Source organism: Schistocerca serialis, chromosome 8, assembly GCF_023864345.2.
Source record: "Schistocerca serialis cubense isolate TAMUIC-IGC-003099 chromosome 8, iqSchSeri2.2, whole genome shotgun sequence".
Taxonomy (NCBI): Eukaryota; Metazoa; Arthropoda; class Insecta; order Orthoptera; family Acrididae; genus Schistocerca; species Schistocerca serialis.
In genome coordinates, this window is record NC_064645.1 from 32366853 (window position 1) to 32386376 (window position 19524).

The 19524-nt window shown below is 39.1% G+C and overlaps 1 protein-coding gene across 5 annotated transcripts in view; it reads left to right on the plus strand.

Annotated features, from left to right (window-relative positions):
* The window catches only part of LOC126416158 (TRAF3-interacting protein 1), a 252874-nt gene that overhangs the window by 157052 nt on the left and 76298 nt on the right, over positions 1-19524 (plus strand). For all 5 annotated transcript variants that reach the window (XM_050083716.1, XM_050083713.1, XM_050083717.1 and 2 more), the window contains 2 exons: positions 1259-1463; positions 14175-14235. In XM_050083716.1, coding sequence (XP_049939673.1) covers positions 1259-1463; positions 14175-14235 — 266 coding nt within the window. The remainder of the gene's footprint in view (positions 1-1258; positions 1464-14174; positions 14236-19524) is intronic.

Here is a 19524-nt window from a genome sequence, read left to right on the forward strand (position 1 = left end):
ATACAGCATGGTCATTCATGGATGTCATATCTGCAGTGATGAAAATTTCCTTCTCCAGTGTCTGAGGCCTTCACAGACATGCAATAGCCCTCAAATTTAGTCTGCAACAGATTTCCTGTACCATATCCTCACACACCCCTTATGCTCCCACGGTCTACAGGAACGAGCAGCTAAGGTGGCACCCCCCTTGTCTCCCATCATCATCTCAGGCTGGAGCAACTAAACTAGAGCATCAACTGTCTGTCATTGTATCCAAAAAAGGAGAACACCCTACCCATAATCCTTCCAACCCCTCTTACTCTGGGTTTCCACCAACTTCCCAACCATACTAAATCCTGGTCCATTCCTATGCCACTCCCACTCCCAATACCTTACAATGTGAGTCATATCCATGTGGAAGACTGAGGTGCAAGGCACACCCTATGTTCACCCCTCCCCCCACCCTGCCACCCCACCAGTACAGATTACTCTAGTCCTGTCACTGGCTTATCTTATCTCATCAAAGGCGGGGTCATCTCTGAAAGTAGCTATGTCATACGCTCGCTCTGCTGTGATTTCTGCAGAGCATTTTATGTGAGTATAACCATCAGCCTGCTGTTCAGCAGAATGAATCCGCCCTCCTAAGAATAAATTGATCACCTATGGTGGAACACACTGCTGAGCACAACTTGCTCAAGTTCAACAGCTGCTTCACGACCCATCCGATCTGGATCCTTCACACAGAACTGACTTTTATAACTATGTAGATGGGACCTGTCCTTGCAACACATTCTTTGTTCCTCTAATTCTCTTGGCCTCAGCTTGTGCTAACACACTGTACCCACATCTGCTGCTCAACTGTTGGCCCTTTTCCTCCGTTGTGTCAACCACTCCTAAACCGTTCCACGACATCATAGTCATCGTGCTTTACACCATCTCTCTGACTTCGATGCCCTTGTGTCAATGTCCCAACCCTACCTCCCACTTCCTGCCTCTTCCGTCCCTCTGCTCACCACCACCTGACACAACCTCTGTGGAGGCAGCCTACCTGTTAAACTGCTGTCCCAGCATTGTGTGTGTGTGTGTGTGTGTGTGTAACCTAGCTCATTAAAGAATTTGTCTGAAAGCTAGCTAAGTTTACATTTTCTGTGTGCCTGGTGATAGACTCAACACTTCTGCTATTCAGTATATAGCAGTGAAGAAAACAGCTAATTATTTTATTAACAGTGAATGCCCTAATCAAGGAATTTATAAGCATGTTGTTATGTATTCATTACAGTTCAGAAGCAAAGCATAAGAAAGGCATGACTGAAGTACACAAGAAAAAGAAAATGGATGTGAGATCTGACACTGCAGAAGCACAGGAGCATGAAAATATTTTACCAGCAGAGGGAGAAAATGTTAAACCAACTACAAAACAACATGAAACTAAAATGTTGGATTTACCATCTTCCATAATAGAAACCAGCATGAATATAGAAAAGGTTTGACTTTTTACTGATTAGCATGCAGTTTACCATTTTATTACATGAACTGTTACATACATACATACAATACAGAAAGGGCAGATTTCTACTTCCACAAATATGATGTGCTGAATCACAGACAGGTACAGTGGAAAACAATGCTAGAAATGTTTCAGTTTCTGGACAGTGTTCTCAATCAGAAGTAGAAAACACACACACACACACACACACACACACATATTCACACAACTCTCACATGCATGACCACTGTCTCTGGATGCCAAGGCAGCCTTTGGTGCATTGAAACAGTGGCCATATTTATGTGTGTTATTGTTTTGTGAATGTGTGTGTGGTTTCTACTGCAAAAGAAGGGCTTTGTCCTGGAGTTTAATTGATGGGGTTTTGGTATTATGTGTTCCACTCCATCAATGACGTGTCACCCAGATGATATGTGTGCCGGGTTTTACCTTGCAAATATCTTGCAGCTGTCATTCTTGAAGTTATTTGCTGTGATGGACCTGCTGTGTAGTGCCACTAGACCATAACGTATCATCTTGATGTTGATGCAGATGTAGACTTGTGCACCTTCTGCAGATTTGGGTGCTGAAAGAGAGCTCCAATCTGTTCAAGCTACTGAAATAATGTAATCACTTTTACAATGACTCTACTGTATTATAAGCACAATGTTTCCACTGTACAACTTAATTTACAGTTGAATCAGTGAGTGCAGAAACCACTTCAGTCACAAATTGCAAATTTTTCAGGAGAGAGAAAAAAGTCATAACTCTCCAAATTATCAAATATTTTAACTTTTTTTCCTCTTTCATAACATGCATTTATGTTGCTGTCATGCAAAAATTTCCTAATTTCAACAGGCTCAAGAAAATTAAAAATTTGATCTGGACTGATGCTGTTTCTGCACTCAACTGGTTTTTACAGACAGCTGAAAACTTGGAAAAAGGTAATCATTCATTTAAAGTTTATATTTTTCCATATTATATCAAGAATGAATTTACAGCATTGCAAAGTTATCAGAAAACATGAATATAACAAAGTAAAACGCTCTTAAAATAGATCATCCTCAACCATCGTATTGTTGTCATGTGCAGTAGTTGGCCTGGTAAACATTTCATCATAGGAAACTTAGAAGTTTTCAGGAATATGAATTATCTTCTTCTTGATGTCTTCCATTTTCTTGATGTTGATTGGAACTTTCCCTGATTGGTAGGCTGCAATACTTGAAGGAAAATTGATATCTACGTTCTGGGAAGCAGGTTTCAGCAGCTGATGGCTGTGCTTTTGTAATCCATCAGTGGAAGGGTATGCTGTGATTACTCCTTTTTCTTTAGAGTTATAGGGCAACTCTGTAAATCGGGTTGGAGCAAACTTGAATTTTTCTTCTATTGTCACACTCCTCCCTCAGCATTCTCTGGATAATGTTTTTTTTTTGTGTAATATTCCTTTCACCAACTACCAAAATCTTTTACATCAGTGGTGAGTAGCTTGACGATGGGAAGGTTGTCACTCGACTGAGCACACAACTCTTCATATTCATCAGGTGTATATATCTGATCATTATTATGTATCAACCTCTTAATAGTACCAAAATCTCAGTCGTTTGGAAGATATGAATGCCCTCGAACCAGAAAGTAATGAAAAATTTGTTCAAAACGGCCTATATCTGCAAGAGCAAGGCAGAATCTTATCGTGGTGTGATTCCAGTTCTGTACGCAGGTGCCATCGGAAAAGAAATACAGATTTGATGGAATATTAGTGTCAATGTATTTCAATAGCATGCTGCATATCTCATTGGCTCCTTTGTGGTATGCTCCTTCATGGTATAGGAATATTTTAGATTTCATAGTTTTTAGGTTTTTTATCCCAAAACAACTCACCCAGAGTTGCCTCAAGTAAAATATATCCTGAACTGGGATCGCTGGAAGAGGGGGGGGGGGGGGGGGGGGGGGAATTTTGTGTAAAATCAGATGAAAGTGTGACTGTGTCTTCACATTCCACACATAACTCGGTGACGCTTTGAAGTTTATTGTAAAATTTCTTGGCTCGTCTATTGTGGATAGTAAGTTCAGAAAGAGCAGCCCTTTTAGCTGCATCATTGATAGAGGAGCTCTTGATTTTTACATCAAGTTCTTCACATGTTATGCAGGTATCTATCTGCAGATGTCCAAACCGTCATGAAAAGTTGTCATGAAAGTTTGCGAGATAAAACTCATACTTAACAGCCTCAAGATAACTGACATCTTTGGTGCCATAGTGGGTAATCTTGGTGGGGAATGATGAAATATGCTCATGTATTTTAGAACAAACTTCAGCAGAAATCATGTTCTTCTTGAGATTTTTACCTTGTTTATCTTGAGGTGATTTACCCTGTATTAGGAGATCAGTAAGCCTGTGAACCCTACCCTCAGTAATGCTGTAGAATGAAATAGATGCTTTCTTACATACCCTTTTCCTTTCTTCTCTGTATGATAAGAAATATTCGAAACTGACTGCTGTTTCTCTCGGCTGTTCAGAACGAGGACTACAATGCTTAATGGTTTGTTTTTCAATCAGTTGTTATAAGAAAATATCTTGCTCGTCTTTTGATTTCAACTGATTCAAATTAGCAACAAATTCAGATTTTTCATCATCACTAAACTTAGTAAAGCATTGTAATTTACAGTTACAAGCAGCACCTGTTGTTGTAGATGGAATGAGACACTCTGTCCACCCCACGGAATTTAGAGATTCTAATGACATTTCTTCAATGTTTTTCTTCATTTCTCCTTGTCTTCTTAGGAGCTGTTTCATGATCGCCTTCACTGCTTTTGGTACTCACAGACATATTGAACGTAGAACAGGAAACGTTAAGCATGAACTTGGAGCACGTTGAAAACAATCAACAAAACATAGACTTTGATAAGAGCAGCTGTTTAGGCTGGTAAACACATGGTGCATGCTCAGTAAAAGGGGCAAGACTGGTCATGCGATCTAGCGGTGGGAGCAGAAACCATGTCAGTCACTGACTCATGTTATCTGTGTATCTACGGATCTACTCAACAGACTAACATGTTCTTGCACTCAACATGCATCTTGCCTTTCTAAGCATCTTTTCATTGAAAACGATTTTTCACATTTTTGTGACTGAAGTGGTTTCTGCAGTCATTGATTCAGTTGTGAATGACACAGCTCTCCCTTATCTCATCCCTCAAAATAGATAACAACAAGTATTGATTTTGCTACAACACTGAAGAATAAACAGGCCTTCACGGCAGATGGAGATGTGAGCTCACTGTCGTGCCTTTTCGTTCTTCTGAGCTGACATATTTTGCTCCCAGTCTGCACATATGGCAAACCAGTGCATGCACAGTGGGATGTTACACTCTTAACTACTACCTAAACTATGTTTCCAGAGTCAAACAATGGAAAATCCAGGATGGAATGTAACAGTATTATGAAAAAGGTAGCTGCTGCTCACCATATAGAGGAGATGCTTAGTCACGGATAGGCACAACAAAAAGACTGCTGGAAAGTAAGCTTTTGACCAACAAGACCTTAATTTCATCTACATCTACATCTACATTGATACTCCGCAAGCCACCCAACGGTGTGTGGCGGAGGGCACTTTACGTGCCACTGTCATTACCTCCCTTTCCTGTTCCAGTCGCGTATGGTTCGCGGGAAGAACGACTGTCTGAAAGCCTTCGTGCGCGCTCTAATCTCTCTAATTTTACATTCGTGATCTGCTCGGGAGGTATAAGTAGGGGGAAGCAATATATTCGATACCTCATCCAGAAACGCACCCTCTCTAAACCTGGCGAGCAAGCTACACCGCGATGCAGAGCGCCTCTCTTGCAGAGTCTGCCACTTGAGTTTATTAAACATCTCCGTAACGCTATCACGGTTACCAAATAACCCGGTGACGAAACGCGCCGCTCTTCTTTGGATCTTCTCTATCTCCTCCGTCAACCCGACCTGGTACGGATCCCACACTGATGAGCAATACTCAAGTATAGGTCGAACGAGTGTTTTGTAAGCCACCTCCTTTGTTGATGGACTACATTTTCTAAGCACTCTCCCAATGAATCTCAACCTGGTACCCGCCTTACCAACAATTAATTTTATATGATCATTCCACTTCAAATCGTTCCGTACGCATACTCCCAGATATTTTACAGAAGTAACTGCTACCAGTGTTTGTTCCGCTATCATATAATCATACAATAAAGGATTCTTCTTTCTATGTATTCGCAATACATTACATTTGTCTATGTTAAGGGTCAGTTGCCACTCCCTGCACCAAGTGCCTATCCGCTGCAGATCTTCCTGTATTTCGCTACAATTTTCTAATGCAGCAACTTCTCTGTATACTACAGCATAATCCGCGAAAAGCCGCATGGAACTTCCGACACTATCTACTAAGTCATTTATATATATTGTGAAAAGCAATGGTCCCATAACACTCCCCTGTGGCACGCCAGATGTTACTTTAACGTCTGTAGACGTCTCTCCATTGATAACAACATGCTGTGTTCTGTTTGCTAAAAACTCTTCAATCCAGCCACACAGCTGGTCTGATATTCCGTAGGCTCTTACTTTGTTTATCAGGCGACAGTGCGGAACTGTATCGAACGCCTTCCGGAAGTCAAGAAAAATAGCATCTACCTGGGAGCCTGTATCTAATATTTTCTGGGTCTCATGAACAAATAAGGCGAGTTGGGTCTCACACGATCGCTGTTTCCGGAATCCATGTTGATTCCTACATAGTAGATTCTGGGTTTCCAGAAATGACATGATACGCGAGCAAAAAACATGTTCTAAAATTCTACAAGAGATCGACGTCAGAGATATAGGTCTATAGTTTTGCGCATCTGCTCGACGACCCTTCTTGAAAACTGGGACTATCTGTGCTCTTTTCCAATCATTTGGAACCCTCCGTTCCTCTAGAGACTTGCGGTACACGGCTGTTAGAAGGGGGGCAAGTTCTTTCGCGTACTCTGTGTAGAGTCGAATTGGTATCCCGTCAGGTCCAGTGGACTTTCCTCTATTGAGTGATTCCAGTTGCTTTTCTATTCCTTGGACACTTATTTCGATGTCAGCCATTTTTTCGTTTGTGCGAGGATTTAGAGAAGGAACTGCAGTGCGGTCTTCCTCTGTGAAACAGCTTTGGAAAAAGGTGTTTAGTATTTCAGCTTTACGCGTGTCATCCTCTGTTTCAATGCCATCATCATCCCGTAGTGTCTGGATATGCTGTTTCGAGCCACTTACTGATTTAACGTAAGACCAGAACTTCCTAGGATTTTCTGTCAAGTCGGTACATAGAATTTTACTTTCGAATTCAATGAACGCTTCACGCATAGCCCTCCTTACGCTAACTTTGACATCGTTTAGCTTCTGTTTGTCTGAGAGGTTTTGGCTGCGTTTAAACTTGGAGTGGAGCTCTCTTTGCTTTCTTTCAATGAAGGTCATGTTGGCCAAAAGATTGCTTACCTACAATCTTTTTGTTGTGTCTAGCTGTGACTCAGCATCTCTGTTATATGACGAGCAGCAGCTATCCTTTTCATAATATTGATAAGCTACATTTCCAGTTTCCAAGGGCATCTTCTGTTGGCTGTCTGTAACCCTTTGTGCTGAGTAGCAATCAACCCATGCCATGTTGTTGTTATTCGACACTGGACTTCCAATGTTACATATACAGGGTGCGTCAAAAAAATGTATACACACTTTGAAGCATCATAGAAAATTTATTTCCCGCTCTACAATGCAATGTTAAATTTCTGGAAATGGAAACCTTAAAGTCCAATTGGAAAAATAAATGTACTTTGCAAATGTGATTAATGTTCAAACTGGTGGCCTTCAGCATCAATACATATCTGAGTACGAGTCACCACTGATTCCGTACATTGTACCAAAGTGTCCAATGAGATTTCTGCGCACACCACCTGAATCTCATTCCAGAGTGTATCCAGGCTACATTTGTACACCTCATTTTTTACTGTGCCCCATAAGAAGATATCCTGCGGCGTGAGGTCTGGAGAGTGTGCAGGAAACTCGATTGGTCACCTGCGTCCTATCCACTGGCCTGGCACATTGTGATCCAGGTATGCTCGTACATCCCTATGATAGTGCAGCGGGGCACCATCTTGTTGGAAATAAAACTCATTATTACCATATAATGCACAAATGGCAGGGAATATGGAGTCAGCAAGCATTGTTAAGTACGTTTCTCCAGTAACAGTGCCTTCAAAGCAGAAAGGCCCAATGAGTCTCCTTGCAGACAAACCACACCACACATTTACACCAGGCAAATTCACAGCCTTTTCAACTGTAATGTGAGGATTATCTTCAGCCCAGTACACACAATAGTGCCTATTGACAGTTCCATTGAGTATGAATTGGGCTTCATGTGACCAAATTATGCTACCCATAAATCCCGGTTCACGTCTCACCATCTCCTGAATCCATTCACAAAATTCTAACCTTTGATCTGGATCGTCGTCACTTAGCTGTTGCACCAGCCTTGGAATGTACATACGAAACTTGCCTTTCTTCGGAATGCGTAGCCCACTACTAGCACATTACTCTCACGTGCCGCTTGCCTTGAAGATTTTTGAGGCGAACGCTGAAACAGTTCCAAGACTGCAGTTGTGGAATCGTCACTTATAGCTGTACGAGGTCACCCTGATCAACCTTTATGCACATCACACACTGTTCCATGAATTTCGAATTTGTGTTGTAGACGTGTAATTGTTAACCTTGAAAGTGGTTCTGTACCATACTCACTTACCCACTGTCTTCAAACCACAGCTATATTCTCAAACTTCCAGTACCACCTAATTATCTGCTTCCGCGCTTCAAAGCTCAAACGCATGTCCTCCATGTTGCAGTTACTTCCTTGCCATTGCTGCCACCTGTTGAAGAAACATAACATTACTTTCTCACAGATATTTAACCTTGTAGAATGAGAAATAAATTGTCTATGACAGTTCAAAGTGTGTATACATTTTTTTGACGCACCCTGTATATTTTATTTTGCAGTTATCTGCACAAAAGATGTCAATTTTTCAGAACAATTTGAAATGGACATAGATCATATAGATGAGCAAAATGATGAATTGGTAAGATACTGTGATTACTCTTGGAGGATGCAGGCTAAACTCAGATTTAGATTTCCACATTTCCTTATATTGAGATTTCCTTTGGGTGCAACAGATCTTATATCCTAAATAATCGTACTGTTAGCAGGATGTTCAGCCCCTACTCACCCTTCATTCATACGATCATCATTGGACGAGACTTTAATCATCCAGCAGTCAGTTGAGATGGTTACAGTTTTCTGAGAGGTGCATGTGATACGATGTCCTGTGAAACATTATTAAATGCCTTCTTTGAAAATTACCCATAATAGATGGTTAGAGGACCCACTCGTGATGGAACAAATAGACCTGACCTTTCTGGATGTCCATATGTGTCAGTGAACATAAGGCCATGATTACCATTGTATAAGTGGCAAGTAAAGCAAGTAGAAAGATTTACATATTCAGTAAGGTAGATGAAGAGGAACTGATCGGTACAGGAGCCTGTAGAGTAACTGTGGCTGAAGATTAGAAGAGCAGTTGACTAAGCACTGGATAGATAAGCACTCAGATGAAAATTTCCTGATGGAAGAGACCCTACAAACTATACAGTCACTGTAAACAAATTTCTAAAGAAACGCCAATCACTAATAGATTGTTGTTGTTGTTGTTGTTGTGGTCTTCAATCCTGAGACTGGTTTGATGCAGCTCTCCATGCTACTCTATCCTGTGCAAGCTTCTTCATCTCCGAGTACCTACTACAACCTACATCCTTCTGAATCTGCTTAGTGTATTGATCTCTTGGTCTCCCTCTATGATTTTTACCCTCCACGCTGCCCTCCAATGCTAAATTTGTGATCCCTTGATGCCTCAAAACATGTCCTACCAACCGATCCCTTCTTCTAGTCAAGTTGTGCCACAAACTTCTCTTCTCCCCAATCCTATTCAATACCTCCTCATTAGTTACGTGATCTACCCATCTTCAGCATTCTTCTGTAGCACCACATTTCGAAAGCTTCTATTCTCTTCTTGTCCAAACTGGTTATCGTCCATGTTTCACTTCCATACATGGCTACACTCCATACAAATACTTTCAGAAACGACTTCCTGGCACTTAAATCTATACTCGATGTTAACAAATTTCTCTTCTTCAGAAACGATTTCGTTGCCATTGCCAGTCTACATTTTATATCCTCTCTACTTTGACCATCATCAGTTATTTTACTCCCTAAATAGCAAAACTCCTTTACTACTTTAAGTGTCTCATTTCCTAATCTAATACCCTCAGCATCACCCAATTTAATTTGACTACATTCCATTATCCTCGTTTTGCTTTTGTTGATGTTCATCTTATATCCTCCTTTCAAGACACTGTCCATTCCGTTCAACTGCTCTTCCAAGTCCTTTGCTGTTTCTGACAGAATTACAATGTCATCGGTGAACCTCAAAGTTTTTACTTCTTCTCCATGAATTTTAATACCTACTCCGAATTTTTCTTTTGTTTCCTTTACTGCTTGCTCAATATACAGATTGAATAACATCGGGGAGAGGCTACAACCCTGTCTCACTCCTTTCCCAACCACTGCTTCCCTTTCATGCCCCTCGACTCTTATAACTGCCATCTGGTTTCTGTACAATTGTATTTTACCCCTGCCACCTTCAGAATTTGAAAGAGAGTATTCCAGTTAACGTTGTCAAAAGCTTTCTCTAAGTCTACAAATGCTCGATGTTAACAACAAGCAAGTCTACAAATGCTAGAAACGTAGGTTTGCCTTTTCTTAATCTTTCTTCTAAGATAAGTCGTAAGGTTAGTATTGCCTCACGTGTTCCAACATTTCTACGGAATCCCTACTGATCTTCCCCGAGGTCCCCTTCTGCCAGTTTTTCCATTCGTCTGTAAAGAATTCGCGTTAGTATTTTGCAGCTGTGACTTATTAAACTGAGAGTTCGGTAATTTTCACATCTGTCAACACCTGCTTTCTTCACTAATAGATGTAAAAACAAAAATAGAGATACTGAATGAAACATTTTTTTGATGTCAAAAGGACATTGCATGAAGGCATTAATGATTACCATTGCAAAACCTTGTTGAATGATTTCTCACAAAATCCAAAGAAATTTTGGTCATAAGAAAAGACTGTTAGTGGCACCAAAGTTAGTGTCTGTATATACTCATGGATGACATGGTAACTGAAATTGAGGGTAGTAAAGCAAAATCAAAAATTATGAACTAGTCTTTTCAAATGTTCTTTTACAAAGGCAAATCAATGAGATTTGCATCAGTTTAGTTCTTGCACCTACACAAAGATGAGTGATATAGATATTGGTGTCAGTGACACTGAGAAACAACTGAAATTGCTAAAATTAAACAAGGCTCCCTGATAGATCCTGTACAGAATTTACAATAGAGGCAACTCACATTGTAACCATAATATACCATAACCTTGAACAAAACATTCTGACCAGTCATTGGAAGAAAGCACAATCATAGCCATCTACAAGAAGAATAGCAAAAGTGATCCACAAAACTAATGTCCATTCTCATTTACTTCCATCTGTTGTAGAATCTTAGAACATTTTTTGCACTCAAACATAATGATATATTAATGTTGTTCTACCAGGTATACACCATTAACTAATCTTGCAGAGAAACCTAAGATATCACATAATGACATGTCTTGAACTTGATGATCTCCTCCTTGCTAATCAACATGGATTCCAAAATCACTGATCATGTAAACCCAACTTGTGCTTTTCTCAAGACATTCTGAATAACATGTGTTGAGGTTCAGGCAGATGCAGTATTTCGTGTCTTTCGAAAAGAGTTTGAGCTGCTACCACACAAATGTTTATTAACAAAAGTAAGATTGTAGGAGATATAAAATAAAATTTGTGACTGGTTTGAGTATTTCTTGGTATGGAAGACTTGGGATATTATCATGGCTGGAGTGTCATTAACAGAAGTGGAAGTAACTTCAAGGAATAGCATTGGAAGCCTAGTTGTTTATGTTGTCTGCTAATGATTTGGCTGACAGTATTAAAATAACACCCAAACTTTTGCATATGATGCAGTTACTTGTAATGTATTATCTGGAAAAAGCTGTGCAAATGTCTACAGCTTCACTCTGCAAATCATCATGAGATGCATGGCAGTGTGTACAACAAATTGTACCAGTTATTAGGGTTTCTTCTTGTTTTATTCGCATATGGATTGTGGGAAGAATGATTGTTTGAATGCTTATGTGCATGCAGTAATTATTCTAATTTTATCCTCATGATCCTTATGTGAGCTATACATAGTGGGTTGTAGTTTCAAACTGGTGCTAGTATTGAAAGCTTCCTGTAAATGAAGAGAAATATAAAACTGTACATTTTACAAACTGCAGAATAGTAGTATCTTCTGACTACATCGTCAGAGAATTACAGTTTAAATCTGTCTATTCATGTAAATGCCTGGGTGTAACAGCTTGTGTGGATATAAAATGGAATATTCATTTATTCTCAGTCACAGGGGAATCATATGGCAACTTTGGTTCATTGGTAGGACACTAGGAAAATGCTGTCAGTCTACAAAGGAGACTACTTATGAAACACTTATGCATATCACATTAGAATATTGCACTGTACAGGACCCACAACAAATCAAATTAACAGGAGATATTGAATGTATACAGAGAAGAGTGGCATGAATGATCACAGGTTTGATGGGAGACCATCATAGATAAGATGAAAAAGTTGACTTGGCAGGTGACAGCTATCTCACAAAAGCCGTTCATGAAGTTTAAAGAACCAGTATTAAGTGAAGGATCTAGGAATACCTTCAGCCTCCTATGTATCATTCCCATAGGGACTACAAAGCCAAGATAGACGAATTACAATACAGTTTGTGAAGCCGTCATTCTTCCTGCACTCCATATTAAATTGGAATAGAAAGAAACATTAATTTGTGGTAGAATGCTAAGTGTCATCTGCCATGCCCCCAAAGTCATTTACATTATATGTATGTAGATGTAGATGCATAGCTGTAGAACAAGGCTTTCGTTTCTTTTTTCTGATGACAAAATCTCCATGAGTTGTTCCCACCTGGAGATCCAATTGGGGATATTCCTTTGAAATATTTTACCTGGGAGAATACCATCATCATTGCACCATATAGTACATTTGCACGTTTCTGGAAAATATAACAGTTGTAGTTTCCATTTACTTTCAGTCGTGATGCAGTAGCAGCATAGCATGGTCGTGTTACAAAGTGACATCAGTCAGTCATGCAGTCTCTTTTTCCCAGCACTTACTGTAAGGCTGCTTCTTCTGTTCTGTGTATTAATCACACAGAAGTGTGTGTACACTGATATGCTTAATCTTCCAGCTCAGGAAATGAATACTAATTATTAACTAAAACAGTCAGTCATCTGTACTTTGTGCACTTGTTTGTGATTCAGCACATCGAGATTTCAGTGCTGGTCTGTTCATTTGATCTCTGTAATGTACCAAACTCTTTGTAAGTATCATCATGTCAAGAGTGCCATTAATGTTTATGAAAATTCTTGTTTGCCACAAAAGGAATATTGTGCCATTACACATGCAGTGCCCACAGACAGCAGATATAATTTGTTCTTGCTTTACTTTTTGAGTTCAGAAACACTAAATTTAAATGACATTGTCCACTTGAATTGTTCTTCCCATTCACGGGTAACATCACTTTTTTAGTGCCACTTCACAGGGTTGCTCCTATGTCTGGATATTTTTGTCCTTAGTCAATTCAAGGCTTTCCATGCACCAAATGGCAGCTGTTGAGCTGTGATGAACTGTTTGTTCAGTCTGCAGTTATCTGCTGAGTGATGAGACAATATCTTGACTGTGTATGGAGTGCAATAGTTTGTTGTATGAAGCCTAGGTCTTGGGGCTGGGATTCTGAATAACTCTCATTCAGTTTCTTTCCTCAATCTCTGCTGCTTATTGGCACCTAGTGTTGGGAGGTACTGCTGTGCATCTTGTTAGGTGAAGCTTGTGAAATTTAATGATTCTGTAATGATTCTGGATGATTCATTTGAGTCACTTCATCCTATTTTGTGTTGGTAGTTGGTTCATTGGCTGGTGCAGCAGCATAATACTCTGCAATTGCTCGCCTGCTCTCCTCCCCCCTTTTCTGTCTCAAGTCAATTAGAAACAGTCATTTTTCATGTGTAGCTATTTCTTACACTTAATTTCCATTTCAGTTCCTCACCGTGCATGTTAATTTCTAGAATATGTGCAAACTTCAGCCCTGTGTATTTTGGGTGGTCACAATCATCTAAAATGGCAATTCTCTGTTCAAAATTTAAACATTCCCATGTTCCTTTGCTTCAAAAGTGAAATGTATACTCTTTGGGTCTTATTTGTGTCAGTCTTCAGATAGTTAATCTCATAACAAGTGGAGAGGCTAATCATGTGAAGGGTATCCCCAGAGTAGGGGTATGGCTTATTAAAAAATCAGTGTGTTAAGAGCTTTTTGGCATGAAACTGTCCACAGCTATTAGAAATAACATTTCTTTGCACACCTAAGCATGTGCTTTGGAGTACTATGCAATCTGGAGTTTATCATAGTGTCAATATTGTATGTGCTTTTACTGTATTGTGTTTGATACTGAGTAGATATATAGTTTTGTCTTTGTCTTAGGAAAAGCAAGAGCTTTCTGCAGAACTGGACACAGCAACAAAGAAAGGAAAAAGGTCTGCTCGTAAGTATTACATAAAATGATTATTAGTTTGATTCGAGAGCTATTGATGTTAACAGTTGTTGAGTTAACATCAAAAACTGAAATAAAACTGTCAGTAGATGTCATTATTGGTAGGATTGGCAGACATTGCAAAAGCAAGCTGTAGTCAGTTTTTGTGTCTCTGTGAACATAAGGTATAAACTGACTGTGTAAGTATTGGCCAGATGTGGCTTAAGTTCAAAGAATTAGTGTTGATGGCAATTGATAGATTTATACCATATAAATTATTAATAGATGGAACAGATCCCCCATGGTACACAAAACATCTCAGTACACTGCTGCAAGCAGTGAAAAAGGCATACCAGATTTAAAAGAACACAAAAATCCAAAATTTGGGATGTTTTACAGGCACTCAGAACTCTGCACGGACTTCATTGATAGATGCTTTTAATAGTTTCTACAATGACATCCAATGTCAAAATATGGGAGAATGTCCAAAGAGATTCTGGTTGTTTGTATTGTATATCAGTGGCAAGACACAATCCCTTTACTGTGCAGTAATGATGGTAATGTTACCGAGGATAATGCCACTTTAGTGGAGTTCCAAACACTGTCTCCTGATGAAATTTCTTCATCAAAGATGCAGTAAATATTTCAGATTTTGAATCATCAACTGCTGTCAACATGAATAATTGAGAAGTATAAACCATTTGTGCAACAAAGCAAGTCTTCCTGTCCACAGTGTGTACCAATTAGGTTTCCATTTGGAGGTATGCCGATGAAATATCTCCATTTGTAGCAATCATATCTACACTTAGAAACTGGATAGTTGCTCAGGTCACACCAATTCACAAAAACGAAATAAGAGTAAACCACTGAATTATAGACCCATATTTTGTACATGAATGTGTATTACGTTCTGGAACATATAATATGTTTCAACATAGTGGCATAACCTTGAAGAAAATAATCTATTGACACATATCCAGCACGGATACAGAAAATATCATTTTTGTGAAACAAAACTGCCTCTTTTATTTGCACAGAGTAACGAGTACTGTCGACAGGGGATCCAAGTTGACTCCATATATCTAGAAATCCAGAAGGCTTTCAACACTTTTACTCACAAGTGGCTTCTAATTCAGTTGCATGCCTATGGAGTAAGATCTGAATTGTGTGACTTTCAGAAAAATCAGATCACAGGTCATATATCTGTATGGTGCAAAAAGTGGCAATTAACCCTAAACACTGAAAAATGTGAGGTCCCTCACCTGAGTTCCAAAAAATCCATTAAAATTCAGTTGCACAATAAATCATACAAATTTAAAGAAGGTTATCAAGCCAACTAAATCCAAGGGCTTACAAATATGAACAACTTAAATTGGGTAAATGCTGCAGGGAGTTCTTTCCCTGTCAGATTTGTATTGAATCTCAAACTTTTGCTGATTTCCTCTTTCATCGTCATCATCATTATCATCATAAGATTTCAGTAGGGCAGTAGGTACTTCATTTAGTTTGCCAAATTATGCTGTGGACACATTGCTAAGCCACAGAACGTCCATATGCTACCAGAGATCATATTGATATCTGTGGCTGAAAACATTGGCATCAATGCTGATTTTCTTACTACTGTGAAGGACTCAACTAATTTCTCTATTGCCTTCAGTTTGTCAGCTCACTCAGGAGATGGCTGAAAGGTGTGTGGTCAAAGTAAAAGTTCAAGAAATGGAGTTTGTGTGGCTGCAATCCCGATATATAAAATGCATTTTTGAGCTGAAATCAGTTATTTGTTGCTAGGCCATGACAGTTTTTCCTTCCTTCATATATATCACTTATGTGTCCATGTGAAAATATTTTAACAGTATAATAGACAAAGCTATTCTCATCAATGAATATTAATATCAGTCTGGTTTTATATACTTTAGGAGAATAGGAGACCAGTCAGTAAAAAACAGAAGGGTGAATCATCGACACAGAAACACAAAAAAGGGTTTTTTTTCTGTCGGTAACTCAACACTTCTGCTTTTTGTTGAGTGGGCTCCTTTACTCCTAAAGTATTTACATTCCACCAGTTTATATGTGAGATTCGTGCAAAGACTTAAGTTGTTGTAACTGAACATGTTACTTACTTCCCCACTTTTTTATGGTATCTTGATACAGAATTTTGTGGAGTTTTCATTCCTCTTGCTGCTTTTAAATCCTTCCAGATATTGTCCCTTTCTGTAATTTGTCTCTGGTTCCCAGTGAAGGGACTGCAATACTATAAGTTCCAATTTAATCTCTTCATTGGTTTGTCTGCCACTCAGCTGCTGCTGTTTCAGTTTTATTTGGTGCAAATACTATTTATTGCATATCAGAGGCAGCTGCTCTAGCCATTACAAAATGATTTATGTGCTCCATCTTGCTTCGAGTTGTGCTTGCTGGTTGTTTCCTTTTCTAATTTTGAGATGAAGGCAGAGAGCAATCTTTCTTTGTCAAAGGGTTTGAATATGACTTTCATAACACCAGATGGAATCAGTGATCCATATGTACATTATTACACCGGTTCTGCCTTCCCAGGAGCACAGAACACAAATGTAGGCTGTCAGGTCTGTGAGAGGAAGGCATGGCTCATCCTCCCCAGTCCGCTTTTCTCCCCTCAACAGCCAAAACTCCTTGTTTGTTTTATGTTCATGGCCAACTGTCAGAAAAGTGTGTGCTACAACGTGAGTGCCAGTACAAGAAATAATAGAGCGTGCATAAATTATTCACACTTGTAATCTTGATCTTACGAAGCAAATTTAATCAAATTTCCAACATTTAAAGCTAAAAGCATTGTACTCACCTAAAGCACCAACTCGATGACTTTGAGAAGACATTTTCAGAATAATTAGTGGGAATGATATTTTAAAATGATTCATCTTTCCTTCTTTTTGGGAATAAATATGTAGTCTCAGATTGAAATGTTCAATTTTATACACAAATGACTTTTCACAGGGTAGCATCCCTAAGGCACTCAGTCATTCTTCTTTCATAATATTTTGTAGGAACGTTTTAATTCTCTTGAGCATTGAAAAGCACTGCTCAGCTTCTGATGTTGAGATAGGCGTCGTGATTAGCAGTTTCAAAACTTTAACAGTCTCGTCAAATGTGTCATGAAGTTCATCTTCTAGAATCAACAAAAGAAATGAAACTGCGTCAGCAACTGTTCTCAACTCAGGCCTAGCTTAGAAGACTTGAAACTCTTTAATTTCGAGGTATTTGTCTGGAAAATCAGTGATGTATTTGTCAAACTGATTTGTATCAAATAAGTGTGCTGCAATGAGGTGTCCAGTGAACTGAAAACATAATTTTATTTCAGAAATGATGGCATCACACACTTCCAAATCATCTATGCATTTATGCCATCAAGAATCCATGGCTTCTTAGCAGGCATCGTTTTGTGATCTCTGATCTTTTGCATTACTGCTTCAAAGTTCTGGTTGTCTTGCATTGCTGTGGTCAGTTCGGTTATCTTCTTCTGAAGCTGATTAAAAAGTATTCCTGCATGAGACATTATATTGTAGAAAAATGATAGTCAGAAAATCAATTCGTTATCTTGCAGTCTTTGTTTGAATGAGCCAGCTTTTTCAATAGTAGCAGATAGTTTTATGCTCTCACTTGTTTCAGTGACTTCCATACCAGTAATAAGATTTTTTGCTGTTTTCGAAAACGTCTTTTACTATTCGCAAATGGTAATTCCATCTCATCACACACATGGGGAAAGCTTTTTTAAATAATGCTATGCAACACCTTTGATCTCTGTGGTTAGTTAGAAAAGAAAAAAGAATTACCCTAAAGGTGTGCAAAACATTTTGCAATTAAGAGAGGCTCCCCAACATAAGGTTGAACTGATGCGCATAACAATGGATGCAGTTTGCATTTGGATATTTGTCTTTAATTAATTTCTGGGCCCTGTTTGAATTGCAACTCATAACGTTTGCACATGGTTGGGAAGGGAGTGAGATAGGTCTGTAGCCTCTCCCCAATGTTATTCAATCTGTATATTGTGCAAGCAGTAAAGGAAACAAAATAAAAATTTGGATTAGGTATTCAAATCCATGGAGAAGAAATAAAAATGTTGAGGTTCGCCGATGACATTGTAATTCTGTCAGAGACAGCAAAGGACTTGGAAGAGCAGTTGAATGGAATGGACAGTGTCTTGAAAGGATGATGTAAGATGAACATCAAAAAAAGCAAAATGAGGATAATGGAATGTAGTTGAATTAAATCGGGTGATGCTGAGGGAATTAGATTAGGAAATGAGACACTTAAAGTAGTAAAGGAGTTTTGCTGTTTGTGGAGCAAAATAACTGATGATGGTCGAAGTAGAGAGGATATAAAATGTAGACTGGCAATGGCAAGGAAAGCGTTTCTGAAGAAGAAAAATTTGTTAACATCGAGTATAGATTTAAGTGTCAGGAAGTTGTTTCTGAAAGTATTTGTGTGGAGTGTAGCCATGTATGGAAGTGAAACGTGGATGATAAATAGTTTAGACAAGAAGAGAAAATGTGATGCTACAGAAGAATGCTGAAGATTAGATGGGTAGATCACATAACTAATGAGGAGGTATTGAATAGGATTGGGGAGAAGAGGAGTTTGTGGTGCAACTTGACTAGAAGAAGGGATCGGTTGGTAGGACATGTTCTGAGGCATCAAGGGATCACCAATTTAGTATTGGAGGGCAGCATGGAGGGTAAAATTTGTAGAGGGAGACCAAGAGATGAATACACTGAGCAGATTCAGAAGGATGTAGGTTGCAGTAGGTACTGGGAGATGAAGAAGCTTGCACAGGTAGAGTAGCATGGAGAGCTGCATCAAACCAGTCTTAGGAATGAAGACCACAACAACAACAACAACAACAACAACAAACGTTTGCTCCATCATAACCCTGAGCTGTTAGTTTTGCTCAGTCATCGCCAATTAATGGTTCAGTTTCTTTCAGAATACTCTCAGCTACAGTATGAGCATTCTGACTTTCTGGATTAACAAAGTTCCAAAATCTTTCAACAGGTTTTCCCTCAACAATGTAACCCAGTACAATAACCAATTGAAATTCACAACACGCATGTGTGCTTTCATCCGCGATTATTGCAACATAATGAGCACGTTTTATTTCTTTACAAACTTCATCACACTTGCAACATGCACTGAATTAGCTCATGAAGAGCCCCCCTTATATAGAGAGGCATCAGATTCATCATGGCCCCCAAGAGCCAGTTCAAGGCACCACAGAACCAAATACAGTTACAATTAAATTCGGTATATACCTATTCTTTTCTACACTTCTGT